This window comes from Equus caballus, chromosome 24, assembly GCF_041296265.1.
Source record: "Equus caballus isolate H_3958 breed thoroughbred chromosome 24, TB-T2T, whole genome shotgun sequence".
Lineage (NCBI taxonomy): Eukaryota > Metazoa > Chordata > Mammalia > Perissodactyla > Equidae > Equus > Equus caballus.
The window spans coordinates 13,937,134-13,963,880 of record NC_091707.1 but is presented as its reverse complement, the minus strand read 5'-3'; the positions used below and the strand labels follow the sequence as shown (position 1 = coordinate 13,963,880).

At 34.9% G+C, this 26,747-nt stretch overlaps 1 protein-coding gene across 10 annotated transcripts in view; it reads left to right on the top strand.

The window, feature by feature from the left end:
- TXNDC16 (thioredoxin domain containing 16) overlaps positions 1 to 26,747 on the top strand; it is a 131,768-nt gene that overhangs the window by 92,134 nt on the left and 12,887 nt on the right. For 8 of the 10 annotated variants that reach the window (XM_005605180.4, XM_023627728.2, XM_023627732.2 and 5 more), the window contains 6 exons: positions 91 to 234; positions 1,063 to 1,122; positions 11,487 to 11,655; positions 11,990 to 12,126; positions 19,151 to 19,235; positions 20,953 to 21,091. In XM_005605180.4, coding sequence (XP_005605237.2) covers positions 91 to 234; positions 1,063 to 1,122; positions 11,487 to 11,655; positions 11,990 to 12,126; positions 19,151 to 19,235; positions 20,953 to 21,091 — 734 coding nt within the window. Of the gene's footprint in view, positions 1 to 90; positions 235 to 1,062; positions 1,123 to 11,486; positions 11,656 to 11,973; positions 12,127 to 19,150; positions 19,236 to 20,952; positions 21,092 to 26,747 lie in introns of all 10 variants that reach the window. The other 2 variants (XM_070249455.1, XM_014735600.3) reach the window with 1 other exon arrangement.

The window sequence follows — 26,747 nt, the reverse complement described above, 5'->3', positions numbered from 1 at the left end:
ATTTCCATATGCTCACCGGGGAGGGAGAAGAGCGTAAATATTTTAAATTATACATTTATATTTACATTAATTTGTTTTCAAACATTTTAGATATTCAAGATGATGAAGTGGCAGAAACTGTTCACAGAGATAGGAAGAGACAGTTACCTTTGGAACTCACGGTGGAACTAACAGAAGAGACGTTTAATGCGACAGTCATGGCTTCTGACAGCATCGTGCTTTTCTATGCTGGTTGTGAGTATGAGCTTTTAGAGGAGACTGTCTCTATTACATATTAGGACGCTTAAAGTAGGCAGGTTTTATTTTTGATCCTGTATATTGCACGTGGTAAAATGACATAGCTTTCATGTGTCCCAGGGAGACTACACATATGGAAACATTGCTTCTAGCGGATTCTGGGCTTGTAAGACTGATTATGTCGGTCTGACTTACAAATTGAAGGTTAGTGATTAAACTACATGTTCAGCTTATTAATTTAGAAAAATTATTGTGATTCAAGTTAATGATTTTAACTTGAATGATTTTAACTTATAGTAGTTCTTATAGATTTATAGGAAGTTTGTTGCTTTTATCTTCAAATAATAGCCATTCAAATATATTCCTTCCAGGATGAATGGAGAAAATTAGTTGCATTTGGAACCCTCATAAATGTTTAGACAATATTGAGTACTGTACACCAAGGTATTTCTTATTAAGAAATAGCAGGGGCTGGCCCGGTGGTGCAGCAGTTAAGTGCACATGTTCCGCTTTTGTGGCCCAGGGTTCGCCGGTTTGGATCCTGGGTGCGGACGTGGCACTGCTTGGCACACCATGCTGTGGCAGGCATCCCACATATAAAGTAGAGGAAGATGGGCACAGATGTGAGCTCAGGGCCAGTCTTCCTCAGCAAAAAGAGGAGGATTGGCAGCAGATGTTAGCTCAGGGCTAATCTTCCTCAAAAGAAAAAAAAAGAAATAGCAGTTTTGGGAAAACCCATAAATCTATTTTTTATATATATATAAATATGGATGCTTTGGAGATAGACATGTTGTAATATCTGTTGAATTTTTTATTTTAATGTAGGGCAAGCAGTATCCATGGCATTTCTGCAATCCTATATCGATGTGGCAATTAAGTTGAAAGGTATTGTACTGTAGCATGCATGCTTATTTTCATGATTCTGAGTTGTAGGTATTTGTAAAACTGTATCATGCTAAAGATGTAGAAAACCACATAAAATTTCAGGTGATCGTGTTTGTGTTTCCAGGGCTAACTAGTTAGTAAATTACGAGTTTCACAGTGCTCGGAAGCATTCACTTTGTCTGTCTTCATAGAACTGTCTTGTGTCTACACAGTTACTCCAATAACCTTTTTTGGCTGAATTTCATCATTCAGTAAACATTTATTGAGTGCCTACTTTATGCCATTACTATTAAATGTTATTAAATAAATACTAAGTACTATTAAATGGAAATTTGATAGATAAGACCCACTTTCACTGTCTAATGAAAGATCCAAGATCCTAGTGTTCCTGAAGCTGTAATTAGCTCCTCATGGACTAGGATATTTCTTAATAGCCAGGATCTTTTTATTTCCACTATTCTGTGAAACTTGATCCAATGGTAGACAAACGGGAATCCAAAGAATAGACTTTAGCTCAAAATTTCTATGCCACCATCTCAGCAAAGACATAAGGAGAAGGAGGGAGGCCTGTTAGTAAGAGAGAGATAATGATGGATTAGGTATGTATAATATTTTGTAATCATTTGAATAAGACCAGAATGTATCATACTTTGTATCTGTAATGTGATTTCCTCCTGCTCTATTTTTCTTATAAATAGAAGTGATCATGGTTAAATAGGCTTGTTCTTGGCCGCTCTAGGAATGTATCCACCATTTTGGTTTTCAGGCACTAGCTTATAGGCTCTTTCGTTATTTAGTAAGTTCCATATGTTCAGGTAGTGTGCCTTATGCCTAGCTCACTGGAGTTGGCATATTGCCTTACATTGCAAAATATCTTGTTTTTAATAATTGTTGAATAAGTAATAAGCTGATATAGTAGAGTTTCATAAATTTTGTTTTATTTAGTGGAAAACATGTTCTGGTGTACAACATGTTTATATATTGGGGACTTTTCTGAACTCAAGAAATTGATTCCAGAGTCAACCCTAAATATAACATGTTCTACAGAGTAAACACATCAGAGATTTTAAAGATGATTTTTTAACCATTTCTCTTCCGTTCATTTTCCCAGTCAGATTTGATGCAACTTTTGATTATCTTATTACCCAAGTGAAGGAGTGGTTAAGTCTGTAGATACTGTGATCCCTAACCTTTTTTTTTTTTTTTAAAGCAAATCCTGTTATTCTCTTTCACATTTTCTTTTATAGTTGTAACTATAGACAGATTTAAGTTTCTTCTTTTAGGTTCTCCAGCCTTATTGGCAAATAGTTAGAAGAAAGGAAAAGGAGGGGGGAAAATATAAACCATAATGAAATAGTAATTGGGTAATGTCCCTGAATAATAGAATTATCCCCCCAACCCATTTGGTTGGATACCAAATGAAAATGGAAAAATATTCCCTTACTTTCTTCTTTATTAATGACCAAATAAAGAAGCTCCTGATCCCTCGATGCAAGGATCCTGAGTTGTCTGTGTTTATAGAATTAAAAAAGTAGATAATCAACCCAGGACTTGATTTATTTTTCAATTAATGTATTCTTTATGAATAACAATCCTTTTAGTAACTAGATATCAGATAAATGGACTATTTTGGAAGTTCAGGGGGCTTAATGTAGAAATACATAGTATAGGTAACTGGAGAGTTTCATGTCTATGGTGAAGCCCTTTGTAAATTAGGAAAATATTGTAATACTTTGGGCGTTTAGTCCTATAATCTTTCTTGTTGACTTCTTGGGAAAAAGCCACTTTTCATCTCTTAGTCCAAGATGATGTAGAATGTTTTATGCTCAGTCACAAGGTGGCAGCAAATGTCACATTTTTATACTTACATAGTCTGAAGCTAAGAGAATCTGTTTTTTTCCGTGAAACTAGGAACCCCATTTGAAATTACTGCATTGATAAAGTATGTGGAATATAATTCTGTGGGCATCTTAGAGTATTAGACTATTCCCTTTGAAACATGACTGAATGGTAAAACCATTTTACAGGAAAGAAAATAAAAATTTTTTTCATTTGGTTCATAATAGTTTACATCATTGTGAAATTTCAGTTGTACTTTATTTCTTGTCTGTCACCACATAGGTGCTCCCCTTCACCCCCTGTACCCATCTCCCACCCCCTTTCCCTTGGAACCACTGAACTATTTTCTTTGTCCATGTGTTTGTTTATGTTCCACATATGAGTGAAATCATATGATGTTTGTCTTTCTCAGTCTGGTGTATTTTGCTTAGCATAATTCCCTCCAGGTCCATCCATGTTGTTGCAAATGGGATGATTTTGTCCTTTTTTGTGGCTGAGTAGTATTCCATTGTATATATATATATACCACATCTTCTTTATCCAATCATTGGTCGAAGGGCACTTGGATTGTTCCCATGTCTTGGCTATTGTGAATAGTGCTGCAATGAACATAGGGGTACATGTGTTACTTTGGATTGTTGATTTCAAGTTCTTTGGATAGATACCCAGTAGTGGGATAGCTGGGTCATATGTAGTTCTGTCTTTAGTTTTTTGAGGAACCTCCATACTGTTTTCCATAGTGGCTGCAACAGTTTGCATTCCCACCAGCAGGGTATGAGGGTTCCCTTCTCTCCACACCCTCTCCAATGTTTGTTATTTTTAGTCTTGGTGATTACAGCCATTTTAACAGGTGTAAGGTGGTATCTTAGTGTAGTTTTGATTTGCATTTCCCTGATGATTAGTGATATTGAACATCCTGTGTTTATTGGCCATCTGTATATCTTCTTGGAAAAATGTCTGTTCATATCCTCTGCCCATTGTTCCATTGTTGATCGGACTGTTTTTTTTTTTTGTCGTTCCAGTGTATGAGTTCCTTGTATATTATGGAGATTAACCCCTTGTCAGATATGTGATTTGCAAATATTTTCTCCCAGTTGATGGGTTGTCTTTTTGTGTTGATCCTAGTTTCATTTGCCTTGCAGAAGCTCTTTAGTCTGATGAAGTCCCACTTGTTTATTTTTTCTTTTGTTTCCCTTGTCTGAGAAGACATGGTATTCAAAAAGATCCTTTTAAATTCGATGTCAAAGAGTATACTACTTAGATTATCTTCCAGGAGTTTTTTGGTTTCAGGACTTATCTTCAAGTCTTTGATCCATTTTGAGTTTATTTTTGTGTATGGCATGAGATAATGGTCTACTTTCATGTCTTTGCATGTGGCTGTCCAGTTTTCCCAACACTATTTATTGAAGAGACTGTCTTTTCTCCATTGTATGTTCTTGGCACCTTTGTCGAAGATTAGCTGTCCGTCAATGTGCGGGTTTATTTCTGGCTTTCAGTTCTGTTCCATTGATCTGTGTGCCTGTTTTTATACCAGTACCATGCTGTTTTTACAACTATGGCTTTGTAGTACATTTTGAGGTCAGGGACTGTGATACCTCCAGCTTTGTTCTTTTTTCTCAGGATTGCGTTAGCAATTTGGGGTCTTTTTTTGCCCCATGTGAAATTTTAGGATTCTTTGTTCTGTTTCTGTGAAGAATGTCATTGGGATTCTGATTTGGATTGTATTGAATCTGTAGATTGCTTTGGGTAGTATGGACATTTTAACTATGTGTATTCTTCTGGTCTATGTGCATGGAATCTCTTTCCATCTCTTAATGTCATCATCTATTTCTTTCAATAATGTCTTACAGTTTTCATTGTGTAGGTCCTTCATCTCCTTGGTTAAATTTATTCTTAGATACTTTATTTTTTTTGTTGCGATTGTAAATGGAATTGTATTCTTGAGTTCTCTTTCTGTATGTTTGTTATTAGAGTATAGAAATTCAACTGATTTTTATAAGTTGATTTAGTACCCTGCAACTTTACTGTAGTTGTTAATTATTTCTAATAGTTTTCTGATGGATTCTTTAGGCATTTCTATATATAAGATCATGTCTGCAAACAGCTAGAGTCACTTCTTCACTCCCTATTTGGATTCCTTTATTCCTTTCTCTTGGCTAATTGCTCTGGCCAAAACCTCCAGTACTATGGTGAATAAGAGTGGTGATAAAGGGCATCCTTGTCTCGTTCCTGTTTTCAGGGAGATGACGTTCAGTTTTTGCCCATTGAGTATGATGTTGGCTGTGGGTTTGTCATATATGGCCTTTATTGTGTTGAGGTAATGTCCTTCTATCCCCAATTTGTTAAAGAGTTTTGTATCATAAATGGCTGTTGGTTCTTGTCAAATGCTTTCTTTGCATCTATTGAGATGATCATGTGGTTTTTATTCCTCATTTTGTTAATGTGGTATGTCACATTGATTGATTTGCATATGTTGAACCATCCCTGTGCCCCTCGTATAAATCCTACTTGATCATGATGTATGATCTTTATGATATATTGCTGTATTTGGGTTGCCAATATTTTGTTGAGGATATTTGCATTTATGTTCATCAGCGATGTTGGCCTGTAGTTCTCCTTTTTTGTGCTGTCCTTGTCAGGCTTTGGTATCAGAGTGGTGTTGGCCTCGTAGAATGTGTTAGGAAGCGTTCCATCTTCCCTAATTTTTTGGAATATCTTGACAAGGATGTGTATTAAGTCCTCTCTGAAAGTTTGGTAGAATTCTTCAGGGAAGCCATCTGGTCCTGGACTTTTATTCTTTGGGATGCGTTTGATTGCTGTTTCAATCTCTTTACTTGTGATTTGTCTATTCAGATTTTCTATTTCATATTGATTCAACTTTGGGAGGTTGTAAGAGTCTAAGAATTTATCTATTTCTTCCAAATTGTCCATTTTATTGGCATATAGCTTTTTGTAGTATTTTCTTATAATCTGTTGTATTTCTGTGGTATCCATTGTTATTTCTCCTCTTTCATTTCTTATATTATTTATCTGAGCTTTCTCTCTTTTTTTGAGTCTGGCTAGTGGTTTTTTAATTTTATTTATCTTCTCAAAGAACCAGCTCTTCGTTTCATTGATCCTTTCTACTACCTTTTTTGTTTCAATAGCATTTATTTCTGCTGTGATTTTTGTTATTTCTCTCCTTCTGTTGACTTTGGGCTTGCTTTGTTCTTTTTCTAATTCAGTTAGGTGTAGTTTGAGATTGCTTATTTAGGATTTTCCTTGTTTGTTAGGGTGAGCCTGTATTGTGATGAATTTCTCTCTTAATACGGCTTTTGCTGCATCCCATATAAGTTGGTATGGTATGCTTTTTCACTTTCATTTGTCTCCAGATATATTTTGATTTCTCCTTTAATTCCTTCAATGATCCATTGGTTGTTCAATAGCCTGTTGTTTAGTCTCCACATCTTTGTCCCTTTCTCAGCTTTTTTCTTATAATTAATTTCTAGCTTCATAGCATTGTGATAGGAAAAGATGCATGTTGTTATTTCAATCTTCTTAAATTTATAGAGGCTTGCCTTGTTTCCCAACATATGGTCTATCTTTAAGAATGCTCCGTGCACACTTGAGAAGAATGTGTATTCTGCTGTTTTTTGATGGAGTGTTCCATATATGTCTATTAAGTCCAACTGGACTAGCTTTTATTTAATTCTACTGTTTTCTTGTTGATTTTCTGTCTGGATGATCTATCCAATGATGTGAGTGGAGTATTGAGGTCCCCTACTATTATTGTGTTATTGTTAATATCTCCTTTTAGGTTTGTTAATAGTTGCTTACTGTACTTTGGTGTTCCCGTGTTGTATGCATACGTAGTTATAGGTGTTATATGTTCTTTATGGAGTGTCCCTTTGATCATTATATACTGCCCCTCTTTGTCTCTCTTTACCTGTCTTATCTTGAAGTCTACTTTGTCTGATATAAGTATTGGAACACCTGCTTTCTTTTGTTTGCCATTAGCTTGGAGTATTGTCTTTTATCCCTTCACTCAGAGCCTGTGTTTGTCTTTGGAGCCGAGATGTGTGTCCTGGAGGCAGCATATTGTTGGGTCCTGTTCTTTAATCCATCTCACCACTCTGTGTCTTTTCATTGGAAAATTCAATCCATTTATGTTTAGGGTGATTATCAATATATGAGGGCTTAATGCTGCCATTTTATCACTTGTTTTCCAGATCTCTTGCATTTCCTTCATTTCTCATCCTGTGTATTTTGGTCTACCAATCGAGTTATGTAGTTTTTTATGTTGTGTTTCTTCATTTTCTCTTTGTTTATTGTTTGTGTCTCTGTTCTTCTTTTTTGTTTAGTGGTTACCATGAGGTTTGTATTCAAAATCTCGTAGATGAGATAGTCCATTTTCTGCTGGCCTCTTATTTCCTTAGACTAAACCAATTCAGTCCCTTTCTTCCTCCCCTCCTAAGTTGTTTTTCTCACATCTTATTCCCTCCTGTGTTGTGAGTTTGTGATTAAAATGACAAGATTATCTTTATATTTGGTGTTTTCCTTCCCTTTATCTTTAATGCTATTCTTGAGTATTTGCTAATGTCTTCTGATGTATAGCTACAATTTTATGATTTGTCTACCTATTTATCTCCTTACTCCATACTTTGTAACCCCATCTCCCCTTTTTTCCCCTAGGTATGAAAGCCTTCTCGATTTCTTGTAGGGGGCAGATCTCATGGTTATGAACTCCCTTAGCTTTTGTTTATCTGGGACAGTTTTTATTTCTCCATCATATCTGAAGGATGTTTTTGCTGGATAGAGTATTCTCAGCTGAAGATTCTTGTCTTTTAAAGATTTGAATATGTCATTCCAGAGTCTCCTAGCCTGTAAGTTTTCTGTAGAGAAATCTGCTGAAAGCCTGATAGGGTTTTCTTTGTAGGTTATTTTCTTCTGCCTTGCTGCCCTTAGTGGTTTTTCTTTGTCATTCACTTTTGCTAGTTTCACTACCATATCCTTTGCAGTAATTCTTTTTACATTGACATATTTAATAGATCTGGTAGTCTCTTCCACTTTGATTTCCACCTCCTTCCCTAAGTTTGGGAAGTTCTCTGCTATTATTTCTTTGAATAAGCTTTCTGCTTCATTCTCCTTCTCTTCTCCCTCTGGAATACCTATAATTCTTATGTTGCATTTCCTAATTGACTTGTGTATTTCTTGGAGACTTTCTTCATTTCTTTTTAGTCTTAGTTCTCTCCCCCTCCCATCTGGAGCATTTCAACATGTCTATCCTCGATTATGCTGATCCGCTCCTCTATGGTGTCTGCTGGAGTGTTCAGGGAATCCATATTTTGTTGTATCTCTTCCATTCTGTCTTTCACCTCCAATATTTATGATTGATTCTTCTTTATAGTTTCAATCTCTTTTGTGAAGTAGATCCTAAACTCGTTGAATTGCATTCTCTACATTCTCTTTTATCTCATTGAGAGTTTTGTTAATAGCTATTTTGAATTCTCTTTCATTTAGATTACATATTTCTGTGTCCTCAGGAGTGATTTCTGGGTACTTGTCATTTTCTCTCTGGTCTGGAGATTTCATATAACTTTCGATATTGTTAGAGGGTGCGGCTCTGTTTTTGAGCATCATGGAATTATTTGGTCACATTATAGCTTATTGCCACTGGGTGGGTGTCAAGAGCCACATATTCTGAGCCCTCTGCGTTCCACCGAATCCCAGGCACTGGAGCTGGTGCTGGGTGGGTGGAGGGAGGAGCAGTTTCTTCTGCATTCTCTTAGGGTTTTCTCCCTATGCTCTCCTGGGGTGTTGGCTTGATAAGGTCAACTCCCCACCCCCCCGTGAAAGCTTTCGCCCTGGTAGAGGGCTTCCCTCTAGGCTGCAAGGGCCTTAGGGAGTCTTTGATGTTCCTGCAAATGAATGTCCCCTCCCCCGTTCCTTCCCTCTTGGCGGCTGCCCACCATCCCAGATCCCAGTCTCTTGGGGAGAGAGTGAAGTTTTCTGTTGCCCTGTTCTGCCTCCTCTGAGGGAGCTCCGGCCTCTCCACCCTCCATCTTATGGCTGCATGGGTCTCTCTGCTGTCTGTTGTGTGGATGGCCTCTGTTAGAGTTTGAATGTCTTTTACATTCAAACTCTAACAGAGGGGAGAGATTACTAGGAGAGCTCACTCTGCCATGATGCTGATGTTACTCCTCAAGAAAAAAAATTTAAACTGATAGCTTTGATATAAGTAGCCTTAGAACTTTTAATATGTATCAGTATTCTTTTTTCAGTTTTAAAGATAACATCAAAGTTTTCAACTTGGACTTCAGGGACAAAGGAATAATAACATTTTTAGCAGTGGCAGACCTATTGAGGTTGCTTATTGAGAGGAAAGAACTGCATTTGTAATAACACTATCTTCCATACTTAGGTGGGAATATATAATATGGTATTCTGTATGAACAAGCATCACTTATATTTATTGACTAAATGATTAAAATAAAGGATAAGAGAACTTTGTAGAAAAGTCACTTAGCAGATCTAGTTTTAGAAGGAATAAGGATTTCTCTTTGTTTATATGTTCATATTGTATGAGTGTATATCAGGTATTAATATACTTTAGTGTAAAAATTGAAAATTTGTTCATGAAGAAATATCATGGTACATTCCACAAATTTTTATTGGGTGCATACTGTGTAACAGACATTGTGCTAGGCAGCAGATATGTAGTGGGGAATAAGACAGACTAGACTCTGCCTGTATTATTGAACAGATTGCTAACACTAAATCTAAAGTGATAAGTTATTGCATCTATGAGGTATAATTTAGAATTGTTTAAAATGTAAAAATGAATTTTCAGTATTAAAAAACTTCTGGTGATAAAATATTAATATTTGCATTTCACAATTTTAATCATATGGTTAGGTTACATCCTAAATTAGGGTATATCTTAAATTGATATACAAAAATTCTTTCTTTGAGGTAATGTGATATTATAGTTTTCTTTTATTAGAATTTATTCCTTCTTTTCAGTAGCTGAGTTGTGTGGTGCTTGTTTTATTTGGTTTTTTATTTCTTTCCACTTAATGATTTATATATTTTGGAGAATTTCACATATGTTATTATAGAACATGTAGGAATTTCTCTTTGGGATTCCACTATGTGTTTTCTTAGGCTGAAAAGAAATTATAATATTTAGACAGGATGGCTACCTAAGCCCTAGATGGGTTCCATGTGTGTTATTTATTCACGCACATATTTAAGGTGTTTCATGTGCAAGGACTGCTCTAGATGCTGGAAAATCAATGATGAGTAAAACAAACAGGGTCCCTACTCTCAAAGAGCTTTCTTGGTAGAAACAGACACTAATCATTTAACAACACAAATGAGTACATAAGAGATAAGGAAAGGGGCATGGTTGCATAGGTTCAGAGGAACCTGATGTAGATTAGGGTGTCAGAGAAGGTTTCTCCGAGAAGTAGTCACACATGCAGAGATCTGTGTTAGATCTAGTTACAAAGACCTAACTCTGCAAAATGGTGGGGGTGGGCTGTTAGCAAAACACATCTGAATTTTGAAAAGATATCTCTAGCTTCAGTGTAGAGTTATATTGAATTCAGGGAGGTGAATTAGAAGCCTATTCTGGTTATCCAGGAGAAATGATGACCAGAGTAGCAGCAGCAAAGAGATTTGGACAGATATGAGATATTTAAAGTGTAGGTGGTAAAATGGAAAGGACATGCTGATTGATTTATTAGACATGGAGGTTTAGGAATGGGGAGGCATGAAAGATGATACTTCATTTTCTGAGTTGTCTGAGAATGGCATTGTTCACCCACATTTATGGGAAGGAAGACATGTTTGGTTTTAGACTTCTTGAATTTGAGTGTGTTCCAAATCAAAGGGAAATAGAAAAGGCAGTAAAGATACATGAGTCTGGAACCTTAAAGAGGAGCCTGGGCCAAAGATATAAATTTAGGATTCTTTAGGTTATCTGGGGTTGTTGAGAGTGGCTGGGAAGAGAGTATGGATCAAGAAGAGAAGGCAGCTTGAACTGAGCCTTGAGAAACTCCCAACTCTACCTGCAGGAATCTGCAAAAGGGACCAACAAGGATCAGCTAGAGAGGTGAGAAAAAAGCCAATAGGGGAAGGTGTTGCAAAAATCAAGGGAAGAGTCTGTTTCATGCTGCTGAGAGGTTAAAATAAGAATGGGATATAAAGATATTGGTAATTATCAACAACTGAGTTTTTTTTTATTGAGGTAATGTTAGTTTATGACAGTATATAAATTTTGGGTGTACATCATTATATTTCAGTTTCTGTGTAGATTGCATCATGTTCCCCACCCGAAGACTAATACCATCCATCATCACACACACATGCCCAGTGACCCCTTCCACCCTCCTCACTCCCCGCTTCTCCTCTGGTAACTGCTAATCCAATCTCTGTCTCTGTGTGTTTGTTGTTTTTATCTTCTATTTATGAGTGAGATCTTATGGTAAAAACTGAGTTTTCTACATTAATATTTGCAAAGTGTGCATTTTCCTTTTCCTTAGACACACCCACTATGCTGCTTACTAGAGTAAACTGTGCAGATTGGTCTGGTGTGTGCACCAAGCACAACGTTACTGAATTTCCTGTTGTAAAGATGTACAAGGAAGGAGGGAACCCAGTATCTTATGCTGGTATGTTAGGAACTGAAGATCTCCTAAAATTTATCCAGCTGTAAGTATTTAGCTTCACCCTAAGATTTTTAAATTTTTAGGTCTAGAAAACTTCTAATTCTCGTACGTTGTTGACACACTTTGAATAGGTTAAGGATGTGTGAATTGAGATCTCAGGATAAACGTAGATGAGGAGAGTCCATCCACATTCCATCATTTTTGGGGGGAGAGAGGTTTTCTTTAACAAGGGTGACTTTCTGTTTAATTGTCTTTATTTTGTCAGATATTTATCATGTGGAATATAGTGTTTGCTAAGTTCAGTATGTTTTATATCTTTTACAAGTTGAAAAGTATTTTTAAATGTTAATTTTGAATATAGTTATATATTCATCCAGCAACAGGATTTCATGTCCGGTGAACATAACATCTGTGCAAGAAGCAGAGGAATATTTAAGTGGGGAATTGTATCAAGACCTGCTCTCCTATTCCAGAGGGCCAGTACTGGGGCTCTTTAGTCCAACCATGACAACAGGTAAGTAGAATTGGACCTTTAAATTATATTATATAATTAATAGGTAATATTAAAAACTCATTTACTAGTTTTTAAAAAAGGAACATCTTTTTAAATTATAGAGAATTTTGAAAATACAAAAAAGTTTGAAGAAAATAAAAATCTGTAATTATTTAGAGTTGTTAAATTTTGACGTAATTCCTTCCCTTTTTTTTTCTGTGTACCTATATAGTGCATCTTTATATACATTTTAATGTAATTGGGCTAGTACTGTGTGTCTAGGTTAGTATTGTGCTCTTTTCTTTTCTTTCTTTTTTTTTTTTTGGTGAGGAAGGTTGACCCTGAGCTAACATCTGTGGCCAATCTTCCTCTTTATGTTTGAGGAACATTGTCGCTGAGCTAACATCTGTGAAGTCTTCCTCTATTTTGTATGTGGGACACCACCACAGCATGGCTTGATGAGTGGTGTGTAGGTCCATTCCTGGGATCCGAATCCACAAACCCCATGCCTTGGAAGCAGAGCGTGTGAACTTAACACCTGTGCCACTGAGTCGGTCCCAAGTATCTCGCTGTTTTTGTTTAACGTTACATGGGTGCATTTTTTCCATGTGATTAATAGTCTTCAAAAACATTGGCTATATAATTGATTGGATGAATATGCTGTAATTTATTTAACTGTTTTGTCAATAAATAGTATTTGTTGCTTCCGCTTTTCTTTTTGATGTATGCAAAGAATATTTTTATTTATAAGTCTTTATGTGGATTTTAGACTATTTAATGGGTATAGCTTCTCAATAGGAGAATAACTTTGTCTTCTATAAACTGTATGTTATATATTTTTTAAAATGGGATTTTAGTGCTCGTGTAATGAATTATTATGAGATTTTTATATATTGAGATATTAAGCTTTTGTCATTTTATTCCAATTACTTTCCCCTGGTGTGTTGTTTGTTTGTAACTTTGTTTAATAATAATTTTATATGTAGCAGTTTAAAATTTGTTTTCAAATTTATTGATTTTGAGATTTCTTTCATAACTTTTTACTATAGAAAATCCCTGTTATCCTTAACAGTATTCACTTGTATTTTCTTTTTGCTTTAATTTATAATATTTTCTTACTCTAATTTATATTGAATTTTGCTTTGAATATTTTTTTAGTTGTGGCAAAGTACATATAACGTAAAATTTACCATCTTAACCATTTTTAAGTATATAGTTAACTAGTGTTAAGTATATTTACCTTGTTGTGCAACTAATCTCCAGAACTTTTTCATCTTGCAAAACTGAAACTCTATACTTGTTAAACAGTAATTCTCCATTTCCCCTTCCCCCAGCCTCTGGCAACCACCATTTACTTTCTGTCTCTATGAATTTGACTACTCTAGGTACCTCATATAAGTGGAATCAGAAAGTGTCTTTTTCTGACTGGCTTATTTTGCTTAGCATAATTTTTTTGAGCCTCATCTATGTTGTAGCATGAGTCAGAATTTCCTTCCTTTTTAAGGCTGAATAATATTCCATTGTGTGTACATATCACATCTTTATCCGTTCATCTGTTGATGGACACTTGGATTGCTTCCATTTCTTGGCTATTGTGAATAATGCTGCTGTGAATGTGGATGTACCAGTGTGTCTTCGGGACCCTGCTCTGAATTCTTTTGGGTTTGTACCTAGAAGTAGAGTTGCTGGGTCATATGGTAATTCTACTTTTGATTTTTTGAGGAACCACCTTACTGATTTCTGAAGTGGCTGCATCATTTTACATTCTCACCAGCAGTGTACAACAGTTCTGATTTGTTCACATCCTAACCAAAACTAATATTATGTTCTGTTTTTTTGATAGTAGCCATCCTAATGTGTGTGAGGTGATGACACGTTGTGGTTTTGATTTGTATTTTCCTAATGATTAGTGATATAGAGCATCTTTTTATATACCTGTTTGCTGTTTGTGTATCTTCTTTGTAGAAATGTCTGTTCAAGTCCTACACCCATTCTTTAATCGGATTATTGTGGTTGTTGAGTTGCAGGAGTTCTTTATATATTCTGGATATTAATCCCTATCATATATATGATTTGCAAGTATTTTCTCCCATTCCATAGGTTACCTTTTCAGTCTGTTAATTGTGTCCTTTGCTTTTTTTCTTTTTTAAAAGTCTTTAATCATTTAGATAGTTTAGTGCATGGTATGAAGTTAGAGGCCAAATTTATTTCTGTCTAAGTAGTTAACAGTTGTCTGTTTTTTCCTCTTTTTTTGATTTCACCATCACTGTATTAAATCCGTGTTTTTATGTCTATGTGTATATATATGTCTGTTTAAATGTTTTCTATTTTATTCACTTTACCTATTGATCCTTAGTCTATTAGTTTTATAATATTGAATATATGATTGGGTCAAGTCTCTTAATTGTCTTTTTACATTTTCTTGTCATTATTGCCTATGGATTCTTCTGGGTGAACTTTAACCATTTACACATTGTCTAGACCTATTTAGATGTCTGTTGCTTGTTTTATACTTCTTTGGTATTTCTTTAGTTATTTTTCTTTACTTTTTTCTGTGTGGAGTAGACTTCTTTTGGTTTTTATTTTCTTCAGGGCTAGAGAAAGTGTTCTTTAAAAAAAAATGGAATCTGTAAAATTAAAGACCATTTCAATCATTTTGATTCCTTCATTTGGAAGATGATGATGTTTTTAATTTCTTCTATATCTTTTTCTCTATATGAGCCTCTATGGTCTCATATTATGAAACACAGATTATCATTATTGCTGAGCTTTTATTTTTTTGCATTATGTATTTCTCTTCCAAAAATCTCTTGCATTTATTTTTTCCACATTTATTATGAAAATTTTCAAACAGCAAAGTTGAGAATTTTACAGCAAACACTCATATACCCACCATCTAGAGTCTACCATTAGCCTTTAACTGTACTTGATGTAACACATACCTGTACATCTGTCTATCCCTCTATCCGTTTATTAACTCATCTTATTTTTGATACATTTTAAATTGCTTTTGCATTCAGCTTTGATATAGTGCTTATAGCAATTAATTTTACTGTGATAGTTTTACATAGCTTCATAGGCTATAGTGTTCTTTTAATATTACAACTTCTCTTTTCTTAGACTCTAACTCTTTATTTTTTTCTTGCTTCATAGGAATGTATCTTTCAGTAAGTTTTAAAGGAACAGTACACATAGGGTATTTTTTCTGACCAATAGTATTACTTAGAATGTTATTCTCTTGCCTTTGCTTGTGGATGGGCTCTTGACTGGATAACAAAACCCTTAGTGTTTTCTTCATCACATGATAACTCTTACCATTTATCTAGCAAACCTCCCCACTTCTTATTTTTCTTTCATTTGAGATGAATTTTAAATTCAGAATGAACTTTTAAGGATATTTATATTGGAAGAGGATCCACATCTCTAGCATTATATTTGTATATAGTGGATGCTATTAACTATTAAATTTTGCTTTCTACAATTTCTGTCTAGTAATTTTTTCTCTCAACTTTGTCTTCAAAATCTTTTAAAATAAGAGCCAAAAGAACTTACTAGAAAGAAATAATAAGAATATTAATGTATGCTTTGTGACTTACCGTCTTAGAAGGCAAAATCCTAGAGGGCGTAGCTTTTTAATTTGTATTTTCTTTATGAAAATGGGAAGTGAATGAGTCTTTGTTTTACTCCTTTGTCTTTCTAACATTTTTGCTCCCGCTGTTGACTGTCTACCTCAAGTGTCTGGCGCCCTGAAGTTCTCATTATTTACACTGGGCCTCCTTCCAAAAAGAATTAAAGTCTTCAGATAATAAAAAGTACAAACATGATAAAATCATTAAAAAAAGGATAAGAGTTAAGCAATAAAAGAGTAGGGGATAATTATGTGGAATATCTATAAAACACTGCAGTTGATCATAAAACTTAACTCTAAGCAATCTGGTGGCAACCAGAAACAAAGATGAAATTTTTGCCATCTTATCATCATTGTAAATGGCAACATACAAATTAGGTTCCTGACTCATTCATAGTGAAAACTTTTCCTGGTTGTAAATGCTGAGAGGAATTTTTCACATTGTGTTTTATATAAGAGACCAACACGAGGAACAGTGTAATTGATCATATTTGTGTACAAATGATGATAGAATTTACATGTAATTATCTGTCAACAAAAGTCAAAAGTATAATGTTAAATTATATACAGGTAGTTCTGGTGTGCCAGAATGATGTAATCTGGATGTGATGCTTTGTTGTTATTCACTGGATTGATTGTTGCCAGCCTTTTCGTTTGGATATTAGTTCCTCTTCTTTTTTTGTTGTTTTTGTTTTTTGCAGACTCTTCACATGATAGTTGCTGGACCTTCAACATCTATTGAATGAAAAAATGTATAACAGTAAAAGGCTATTATGAGTTTGTTAACATTTTTATGTACATTTGTATTTTACTCATAAAAACTGACTATTGGCATTTACTGAGCACTTATTTTCTATCAGATATTGATTTGTTATTCATATAGATCCTAATGATTTGAAGACTAATATAATGCGAGTTCCACAAGGGCTGAAATGTCTCTTTTGTCCACTAGTGTATTTGCCAGGTCCCTCTACTGTTTTCCTCTGATTAATAAGTATCTTGTGGGGATATAATTTAAAACTCTGTAAATGTCCTGTTTCTCATTATACTTTTGCGCTCCAGTTTTAAAGGCCATTGCCTCAAAGAGCTATTTCTATGTTTGCCAAGAGGAAAATTTCTATCTCCGTTATTCCTTCTGCATTTATTAGTTGGCATACTACTGTAAGAAAGAGCTTTCTCTTCTTATTTGTTCGCTTATCGGTGTGGATGCCCGAACTTTTATTTTATTAAATGGGTTATAATCAATTACTATCATTTTTTTTTGCTCAAATTGCCCCAGATTTGGGCAGTGGGAGCCCCTTCAATCTGACTCCTATGTCCTTTTGACATGTCTCCATCATTCTTTGAATGTGTCCTTTTGGCACAAAATGTTTCTAGCCTCATTCCTGGAATCAGCCATTTCTCCAAGGAGTTCAGGTTCCTTTTAGTGGGACATTGAATTTAGAAACCATGTTTTAGGGATTAGGAGTGCTTTTAGTTACTGGAGTGTTCTTTCTTCTTGACTCTCTCTGCCGACAGAGCTAAAAAAATAGATGTATCTGTATGTGTGCATTTATTTGTTATTATTTATTATTTAGTTATTTATTTTTAATTTATTTTAATAAATAAAATTTAATTTATTTAAAATATATTTATTGTTTAGTTATTGAATATAACTATTCAATAAGATGTGATAGTAGAAAAAGTATTGCTAAATTAATGTATTTATTTTATGCAATTAAAATATGTTTATAGTTAAATAGCTAAATATTGTAGGTCACTATTAACGTTACATCTCAAATATATTTATAGTGGTTAAATAAACTTTTTATGTAGATAACTGATTATTTCTTTTATTGGGGTTGCCATATATTCTGACATATATGCAGTTTTCACCAAGGGGAGAATATGCCTGGTTTTCAATGTTCACAGGAAAATTTATACTCTGATGTAGTGGAAATGGATATTCATCTTAGGTCAACAGTCTTAAATGTTCCCATGCCACAAGTAACCTGGATTTATTAACAAATGGATTCGTGAAGAGACTTTCAAGAAACATATTCATGAGTAGAAAGGCTTCTGTATGAGAAAATTATATGGGAGTATTAGTATAATTTTCCACTATTATGTATCAAAAAAGAAAAGAGAAAGCTGAAACACATTCCATTATGTCATTGCTTTAGATAACAATCCTCAATTATTGACCAGAATTTAGACCTGTTTTCTCTTAGAAATGAAAGTATAGGCACTCAGTCCTTTCTAGATGCTTAGTTTTCTTGTGAATCTTTTCTACTTTGGTGTAGCACAGGCTAAAGAAAATATTTTCATGGGTTACTAGTTTCTCATTAAATTTGTGATTATACATGAACTCTCAATGCTGCCTGCCGGCTGACTGTGCCACTCTAGTAAGCTAGATTTCCTACGGTATTTCTCAATCCAGTGGAAAGTATGCATCCTTTTTAAAGAAAATGATCTTGTGGTTACCTGATGTTAACAGTGTTGATGCTCACATCATGAATATTGTGCTGACTGCTGAGGTACAGATCTTTTAGGTTCAGTGTGCCCAGACTACTGGCTACTACATGACTCAATTTTTACATCAGTGTTTTTCTATTTGAACTGCTATGAACCTTTCATGCATTGAGTTGAACTATCTTTTGGCTTCACTTGGCAAGACTGTATCATTCATATAAGTCCACCTCTGCTCTTTTCTCATTAGTCTACAACTATTTAATTCAGACTTGCTTCTTGGTTATAACATGACCCAGAATATGCTATTATTTATGAAAATTCAGAATTCTACAGAAATAATAGTTTTTATTTTGAATATGTATGTCCTAACAAATGAGAAAAGACTGATACACAAATTAATCAAAGTTCAAAAGTAACAAAAACACATTACAAAAAATACAAGAAATAAAAAAGAAGAAACAAATTCCTCCTAATCACAGAACCCTAACAGATACTGTTAGAGGACTAGAATTTCCAGTCTTCTACTTTTTTCTATGCATACAGGCATTTTTAGATTTTGTGACTATAATGTGTATGTCATTTCACATACCCTGCTTCTCTTTCCAGGCTACATGTAGGACAGCTGTCTCCATTTACTCTGTCTTAGGAGTAAATGAAAATGCAACAGATATTTATTCAGTAACTCTGTATGATTAGAGTGCTATAAATCTTATAAATTATATTTGGAGTACATTTGCTTAGAGAATCATAGTTGCACTGTATCAACTTACATTTCTTTAGTAATCAAATGTCATAAAAAACACAGATTTATGTTAGAACCACTGAGTTATGTAAGGTCTGCACTTAAGTATTTATCTTCATAATTAATTAATAACAAAGCACTACCATTTATAAATTTGTTTATTGGTTGAATAGCACTCATAGATTTAAAGGTTTCAGATTTTTGTCTTATCTGTATATTTATAGCAAAAGAAGATTTCACTGAAGCAGGAAACTACCTAAGAGGATGTGTTATCACTGGAATTTATTCTGAAGAAGATGTTTTGATATTGTAAGTTTATTGGTCTTCTAACTTTGGGGAGGAAGAAGTTTGCAAAATCATATCTGTGTTGCTTATCTTTACACAGTTGATGAAGGAAGGTAGAACAGCACCATAGCTAAGTTTTTAATTCCTTCTGGGAAAATCTGTGAAGTGCCGCCTCACTATTTAGAATTTTCATGTATTCTTTTACTTTAGGTTAGAGCCCCCACAGGGCAACCTCGATTCATAATACTTCATTTTCCTATAAAAAATTTCCTCTTTGGATTCTGTTAGCTGCAGTTTTGATTCTTGGGAGTTATCATTTTTTGGGAAACTGTACTTCTTGAGTGTCTAGGTTTTGATTTGACACTAAATTAGACATAAAAATCATAATTTTTCCATATTTCTCCCAGAATTTTAGGTGATGCGACTGTACCTGATAGTTCTAACTAATTTTAAGCTATTGCAAACATACATTTAATCAGTGCTTTTTTAGCCACTAAGGTGGCTTTATTTGTATAATTTGGGGACTCCTGTGAACTATCAAATATTTTAGTTGCTGCAGAATGAAGGACTGAACCGAAAACGTGGAGATTATTATCAATACACATCACATTCTGCATTAGTGGCTTATTTTCAGATGCAAGTTGAGTTGTTAAGCCCTAGTTTGTCTTTATTAAGTTCTGACTCTAATATTCCTAATTGTGATTTGTGACCTTAAGTCTTTCATCCTGCATGTTGGTGACATATGCTTTTGATGATCAAGCTTCTGTTCTACCCATGAAATCAGTAATTTTTGAAAAGTACATGCTGAACTCCAGAACTTTAGAGAATGTGAGACCTGTTCACCTGATAGATGGACAGTCAGTCACCCACTATTTTGTATTCTGCTGTCATTGTGCGTTTAACTATGGTCCAAAGAGCTAGACCAGCAGTTTGCAGAGTGTGTTTTGTTTATAACTAACTGGTCAACTAGGAGGGTCCTCCAGGTAATCTGAAGCCTGGGCTCTTTACTAATACCTATAATATTATAATGTCTATACTTTGTTCTAGCATGAATTGAGTTTTAACATGATCTAAGTGTGGCTACCTCACTGGTAATTTCACACAAAGCATTTTTTCCTGTTTTGTTTAGTGATTTTTCTTTTAGGCTTAGTTTGCAGAAGTACTAGAAGGAGGGAGCAGATTTGAGCTCTGTTTCAGTGGAGAGAGCACAGACTCTATATCTGGAGTACCTCAGTTTGAATTCTGTCTCTGCCATTTGTCACTCTCTGAGTCCTGGTTTCCTCATCTGTAAAATGGGAGTGATAGTGGCAACTTTATAGGGCTGTTCTGAGGGCTGAATGAAAACTAAAAGCACCTAGTATAGTTGCTGGCAAATAGTAGGTTTCTAATAAGTGCCCATCTCCTTGCTGAGGAGTTTGATGAGCAGTCCACAAAGGGTGAGAACTTTCAGTGTGTTCCTAATCCTATTTAGACATTTTCTTTATGAGTAAGTTGTCTAGAAACAAAAAATCTGCCTAGATTATTGTTTGTTGCTTTCTGTTAACCTAGGTCACCAAGGCTCTGAACTTCCTCAGATAGCCTCACAGGGAAGATACGTTTCTCTGGAATTCGAGCTCATGTTTTTATTAGTAGTAGGGCTCCTCTTTTGCTGCTTCACACTGTGCCCTCTTGGCCTAATTGTTCATGTTTGTGATGACTTGCTATATTTGTTTGGGAATTTTGATACTACATTTCTCTATAGGTCAAATAAATATGCTGCAACTCTTCCAGCCCTGCTGCTTGCCAGACACAAAGGAGGCAAAATAGAGAGCATTCCGTTAGCTAATACCCATGCGGAAGACATAGTTCAAATAATAAAAAATGCATTCCTGGAAACATTTGTGAGTATATTTATAATAAGAGTGTTATCTGAAAGAAGAAAATCTAGATCAGCTAAAGATTGTATATTTTAATACATGATTTTCCAGCTTTTGTTGGCACAGGGCAAGATGTTTGTGAGCTGAAGATTCATTGAGTAGCTCTGTTTTATTGTTCACTCATTATGCATATATACAGCTTCTCTAGTCCACTGCCAAATGTTTGTATGTCTTTGGATTACTTTTTATTTCTGAGACTAGTGTGGCTGATGGCCAGTTGAAGTACTTAAACTAGGCTGAAATAAAGCACATGGATTCTAGAGAGTCAAACTGCCTGGCTTCAAATCCTTGCTCGATTCCTCATTGGCTGCGTGTGAACTTCTCTGCACCTCTGTTCCCACATGTGTAAACTGCAGGTGATTGTGGCACCTGCTGCAGAGAGTATTTTCCAGTATTCTTATTATTTATCCAGTTTTAGAACAAAATATTGTCTTATGAAAGGCCTTTTCCAATGCTTACCTTGTATAATAGTGGATTCAGGGGTACAACAGATGTAACCTGCATTTCTTGATTTCAGTTGTTTTGAGTTTATACTAAACATAGCTAGAATATTATAAATTTATGCTTTTCTACATTTCTAAAGTGACATAAGGAGCACTATATGTTAGTTTATCTTCCACATATGAGTGAAATCATATGGTGTTTGTCTTTGTCTGGCTTATTTCACTTAATATAATACCCTCAAGGTCCATCCATGTTGTTGCAAATGGGATGATTCTGTCTTTTTTTTATGGCTGAGTGGTATTCCATTGTATATATAAACCACGTCATCTTTATCCATCCGTCAGTCACTGGGCACTTGGGTTGCTTCCATATCTTGGCTATTGTGAATAAGGCTGCAATGAACATAGGGGTGCATAAGTCCCTTTGTATTGTTGATTTCAAGTTCTTTGGATAAATAGCCAATGGTGGGATAGCTGTGTCATATGGTATTTCTATTTTTAACTTTTTGAGAAATCTCCATACTGTTTTCCACAGTGGCTGCACCAGTTTGCATTCCCACCTTCAGGGTATGAGGGTTCCCTTCTCTCCACACCCTCTCCAACATTTGTTGTTTTTTGTCTTGGTAATTATAGCCATTCTAACAGGTGTAAGGTGATATCTAAGTGTAGTTTTGATTTGCATTTTCCTGATGATTAGTGATATTGAACATCTTTTCATGTGTTTATTGACCATCTGTATATGTTTTTTGGAAAAATGTCTGTTCATATCTTCTGCCTGTTTTTTGATTGTGTTGTTCAGTTATGTGAATTCTTTATATATTATGGAGATGAACTCCTGTTGGATATATGATTTGCACTATTTTCTCCCATTTGGTGGATTGTCTTTTTGTTTTGTTCTTGGTTTCCTTTGTCTCACAGAAGCTCTTTAGTTTGTTGAAGTTCCTCTTGTTTATTTTTTCTTTTGTTTCCCTTGTCCAAGTAGACATGGTATTCAAGAAGATGCTGCTAAGACCGATGTCAAAGAGTGAATTGCCTATATTTTCTTCTAGAAGTTTTATGGTTTCAGATGTTACCCTCAAGTCTTTGATCCACTTTCAGTTGATTTTTGTGTATGGTGAAAGATAATGGTCTACTTTCATTCTTTTGCATGTTGCTGTCCAGTTGTCCCAACACCATTTTTTGAGGAGACGTTTTCTCCATTGTATATTCTTAGCTCCTTTGTTGAAGATTAGCTGTCCATAGATGTGTGGTTTTATTTCTGCGCTTGCAGTTCTCTTCCATTGATCTGTGTGTCTATTTTCGTATCAGTACCATGATGCTTTGATTACTATAGCTTTGTAGTATATTTTGAATTCAGGGATTGTGGGTATCTCCAGCTTTGTTCTTTTTTCTCAGGATTGCTTTAGCTATTTGGGGTCTTTTGTTGCCCCATATGAATTTTAGGATTCTTTGTTCTGTTTCTGTGAAGAATGTCATTGGGATTCTGATTGGGATTGCATTGAATCTGTAGATTGCTTTAGGTAGTATGGACATTTTAACTGTGTTTATTCTTCCAATCTGTGTGCATGATATATTTTTCAATTTTTTTATGTCATCATCGATTTTTTTTCAATAATGTCTTATAGTTTTCATTGTATAGGTCTTTCACCTCCTTTGTTAAATTTATTTATAGATATTTTATTCTTTTTGTTGTGATTGTAAATGGGATTATATTCTTGAGTTCTCTTTCTGTTAGTTTATTAGAATATAGAAATGCAATTGATTTTTCTTAGTTGCTTCTGTATCCTGCAACTTTGCTGTAGTTGTTGATTATTTCTAATAGTTGTCTTATAGGTTATTTGGGGTTTTCTATGTATGAAATCATGTTGTTCACAAATAGGAAGAGTTTCACTTCTTCCTTGCCTTTGGATAGCTTTCGTTTCTTTTTCTTGCATAATTTCTCTGGCCAAAACCTCCAGTACTATGTTGAATAAGAATGGTGAGAGTGGGCATCCTTTTCTTGTTCCTGATCTCAGAGGGATGGCTTTCAGTTTTTCCCCATTGAGTATGATGTTGGCTGTGGGTTTGTTGTATATGGCCTTTATTATGTTGAGGTACTTTCCTTTTATACCCATTTTATTGAGAGTTTTTATCATGAATGGATTTGGGTCTTGACAAATGCTTTCTCTGCGTTTGTTGAGATGATTGTGTGGTTTTTATTCCTCCTTTTGTTATGTGGTGTATCACATTGATTGATTTGCGAATGTTGAACCATCTCTGTGTCCCTGGTGATAAATACCACTTGATCATGATGTATGATCTTTTTAATGTTTTACTGTATTCAGTTTGCCAATATTTTGTTGAGGATTTTTGCATCTATGTTCATCAGTGATTTTGGCCTATAATTTTCCTTCTTTGTATTGTCCTTGTGTGGCTTTGGTATCAGGGTGATGTTGGCCTCATACAACGTGTTAGGAAGTGTTCTGTCTTCCTCAATTTCTAGGAATTGTTTGGGAGAATAGTTACTAAATCTTTGAATGTTTAGTTGACTTCTCCAGAGAAGCTATCTGATCCTGGACTTTTATTTTTTAGGAGGTTTTTGATTACTTTTTCAATCTCTTTACTTGTGATTGATCTATTCAGATTCTTGATTTCTTCTTGATTCAGTTTTGGGAGGTAGTAGGAGTCTAAGAATTTATCCATTTCTTCTAGTTGTCCAATTTGTTGGACTATAGTTTTTCATAATATTCTCTTATAATCTTTTGTAATTCTGTGGTATTCATTATAATTTCTCCTCTTTCATTTCTAATTTTATTTGTTTGAGCCTTCTCTCTTTTTTTCATAGTGAGTTTGGGTACAGATTCGTAAATTTTGTGTATCTTCTCAAATAACCAGCTCTTCATTTCATTGATCCTTTCTACTGTCTTTGTTTCAATTTCATTTATTTCTGCTCTTTTTAATTATTTTTCTCCTGCCAGGTTTGGGCTTTGTTTGTTCTTCTTTTTCTCATTCTGTTTGGTGTAGTTTAAGATTGCTTATTTGAAATTTTTCTTGTTTGTTAAGGTGGGCCTGTATTGCTATGATTTGCCTCTTAGGACTGCTTTTGCTGCATCCCATATGAGTTGGTATGGTGTGTTTTCATTTTCATCTGTCTCCAGATATTTTTTGGTTTCTCCTTTAATTTCTTCAGTGATCCATTTGTTAGTCAGTAGCATGTTGTTTAGTCTCCACATATTTGTCACTTTCACAGCTTTTTTCTTGTAGTTGAGTTTTAGTTTCATAGAATTATGGTCAGAAAAGGTGCTTGATATGATTTCAATCTTCTTATAAATTCATTGAGGTTTGCCTTATTTCCCAACATATGGTCTATACTTGAGAATGTTCTATGCACACTTGAGAAGAATGTGTAGTCTTCTGTTTTTGGTTAGAGTGTTCTATATATATCTATGAAGTCCATCTGATCTAATTTTTCATTTAATTCAGTTATTTCTTGTTGACTTTCTGTCTAGATGATCTGTCCATTGATGTAAGTGGGGTGTTGAAGTCCCCTACTATTATTGCCTTTTGTTAATGTCTCCTTTTAGGTTTGTTAATAGTTGCTTTATATACTTTGGTGCTCCTGTGTTGGGTGCATAGATATTTATAGATGTTATATGTTCTTTGTGGAATGTCCCTTTTATCATTATATACTGCCCCTCATTGTCTCTCTTTACCTGTTTTATCTTGACGTCTACTTTGTCTAATATAAGTATGGCAACACCTACTGTCTCCTGTTTGCCATTAGCTTGGAATATCTTTTTTCGTCCCTTCACTCTGAGCCTGTGTTTGTCTTTGGAGCTGAGATGTGTTTCCTGGAAGCAGCATATTGTTGGGTCTTGTTTTTAAATCCATCCAGCCATTGTGTGACTTTTGATTGGAGAATTCAATCCATTAACATTTAGAGTGATTATTGATATATGAGGGCTAATGCTACCATTTTATCGCTTGTTTTCTGGTTCTTCTGCCTTTACTTTGTTTCTCATCGTATGTATTTTGGACTACCAATTCAGTTAGGTAGTTTTCTATGATGATTTTCTTAGTTATCTCCTCATTTATCCTTTGTGTCTCTGTTCTCATTATTTGTTTAGAGGTTGCCATTAGGTTTGTATAAAAATATCATAGGTGAGAGAGTCCATTCTGACGGCCACTTATTTCATTAGACTAAGCTGATTCCATCTCTTTCCTCTTCCTTTTCTAAGTTATTATTCTCACATTTGTTCCATCTTGTATTATGAGTTTGTGGTTAAAATGATGAGATTATTTTTGGTGTATTACTTCCCTTTATCTTTAATTTTATAATTAAGTGTTTGCTAACCTGTTCTGATAGAGAGCTGTAGTTTTCTGATTTTGCCTGCCTATTTCTCTCCTTGTTCAGGGCTTTGTAGCCCCCCCCCCTCTTTTTTTTTTCAGGTATGAGGGCCTTCTTGAGCATTTCTTGTGAACGGGGAGGGTCTTGTGTTGATAAACTCCGTTAACTTTTGTTTATCTTGGAAAGTTTTTATTTCTCCATCATATCTGAAGGATATTTTTTCTGGATAGAGTATACTTGGCTGAAAGTTTCTGTCTTTCAGAGTTTTCAATATATCATTCCACTCTCTCCTAGCCTGTAAGATTTCTGCTGAGAAATCTGCTGAAACCCTGATAGGGCTTCCTTTGTAAGTTACTTTCTTCTCCCTTGCTGCCCTTGATATTTTTTCCTTGTCATTGACTTTTGCCAGCTTTACTACTATATGCCTTGTAGAAGGTCTTTTTACATTGCTATAGTTAGGAGATCTACAGGATTCTTTCACCTGTATTTCCAGCCTCTCACCCAGGTTTGGGAAGTTCTCAACTCTTATTTCTGTGAACAAACTTTCTGCTCCATTCTTCTTCTCTTCTCCCTCTGGACTACCTGTAATCCTGTTGTTGCATTTGCTAATTGAGTTGGATATTTCCAAGAGAATTTCTTCATTTCATTTCCTTTTAGTCTTAGTTCTCTCTCCTCCATCTGAAGCATTTCTATATTTCTGTCCTTTAAATTGCTAATTCTGTCGTCCATTGTATCAGCTCTATTGTTTAGGGACTCCCGGTTTTTCTTTATCTCGTCCATTGTGTTTTTCCTCTCAAATATTTCTGATTGGTTCTTCTTTATAGTTTTGATCTCCTTTTGAAATAGTTCC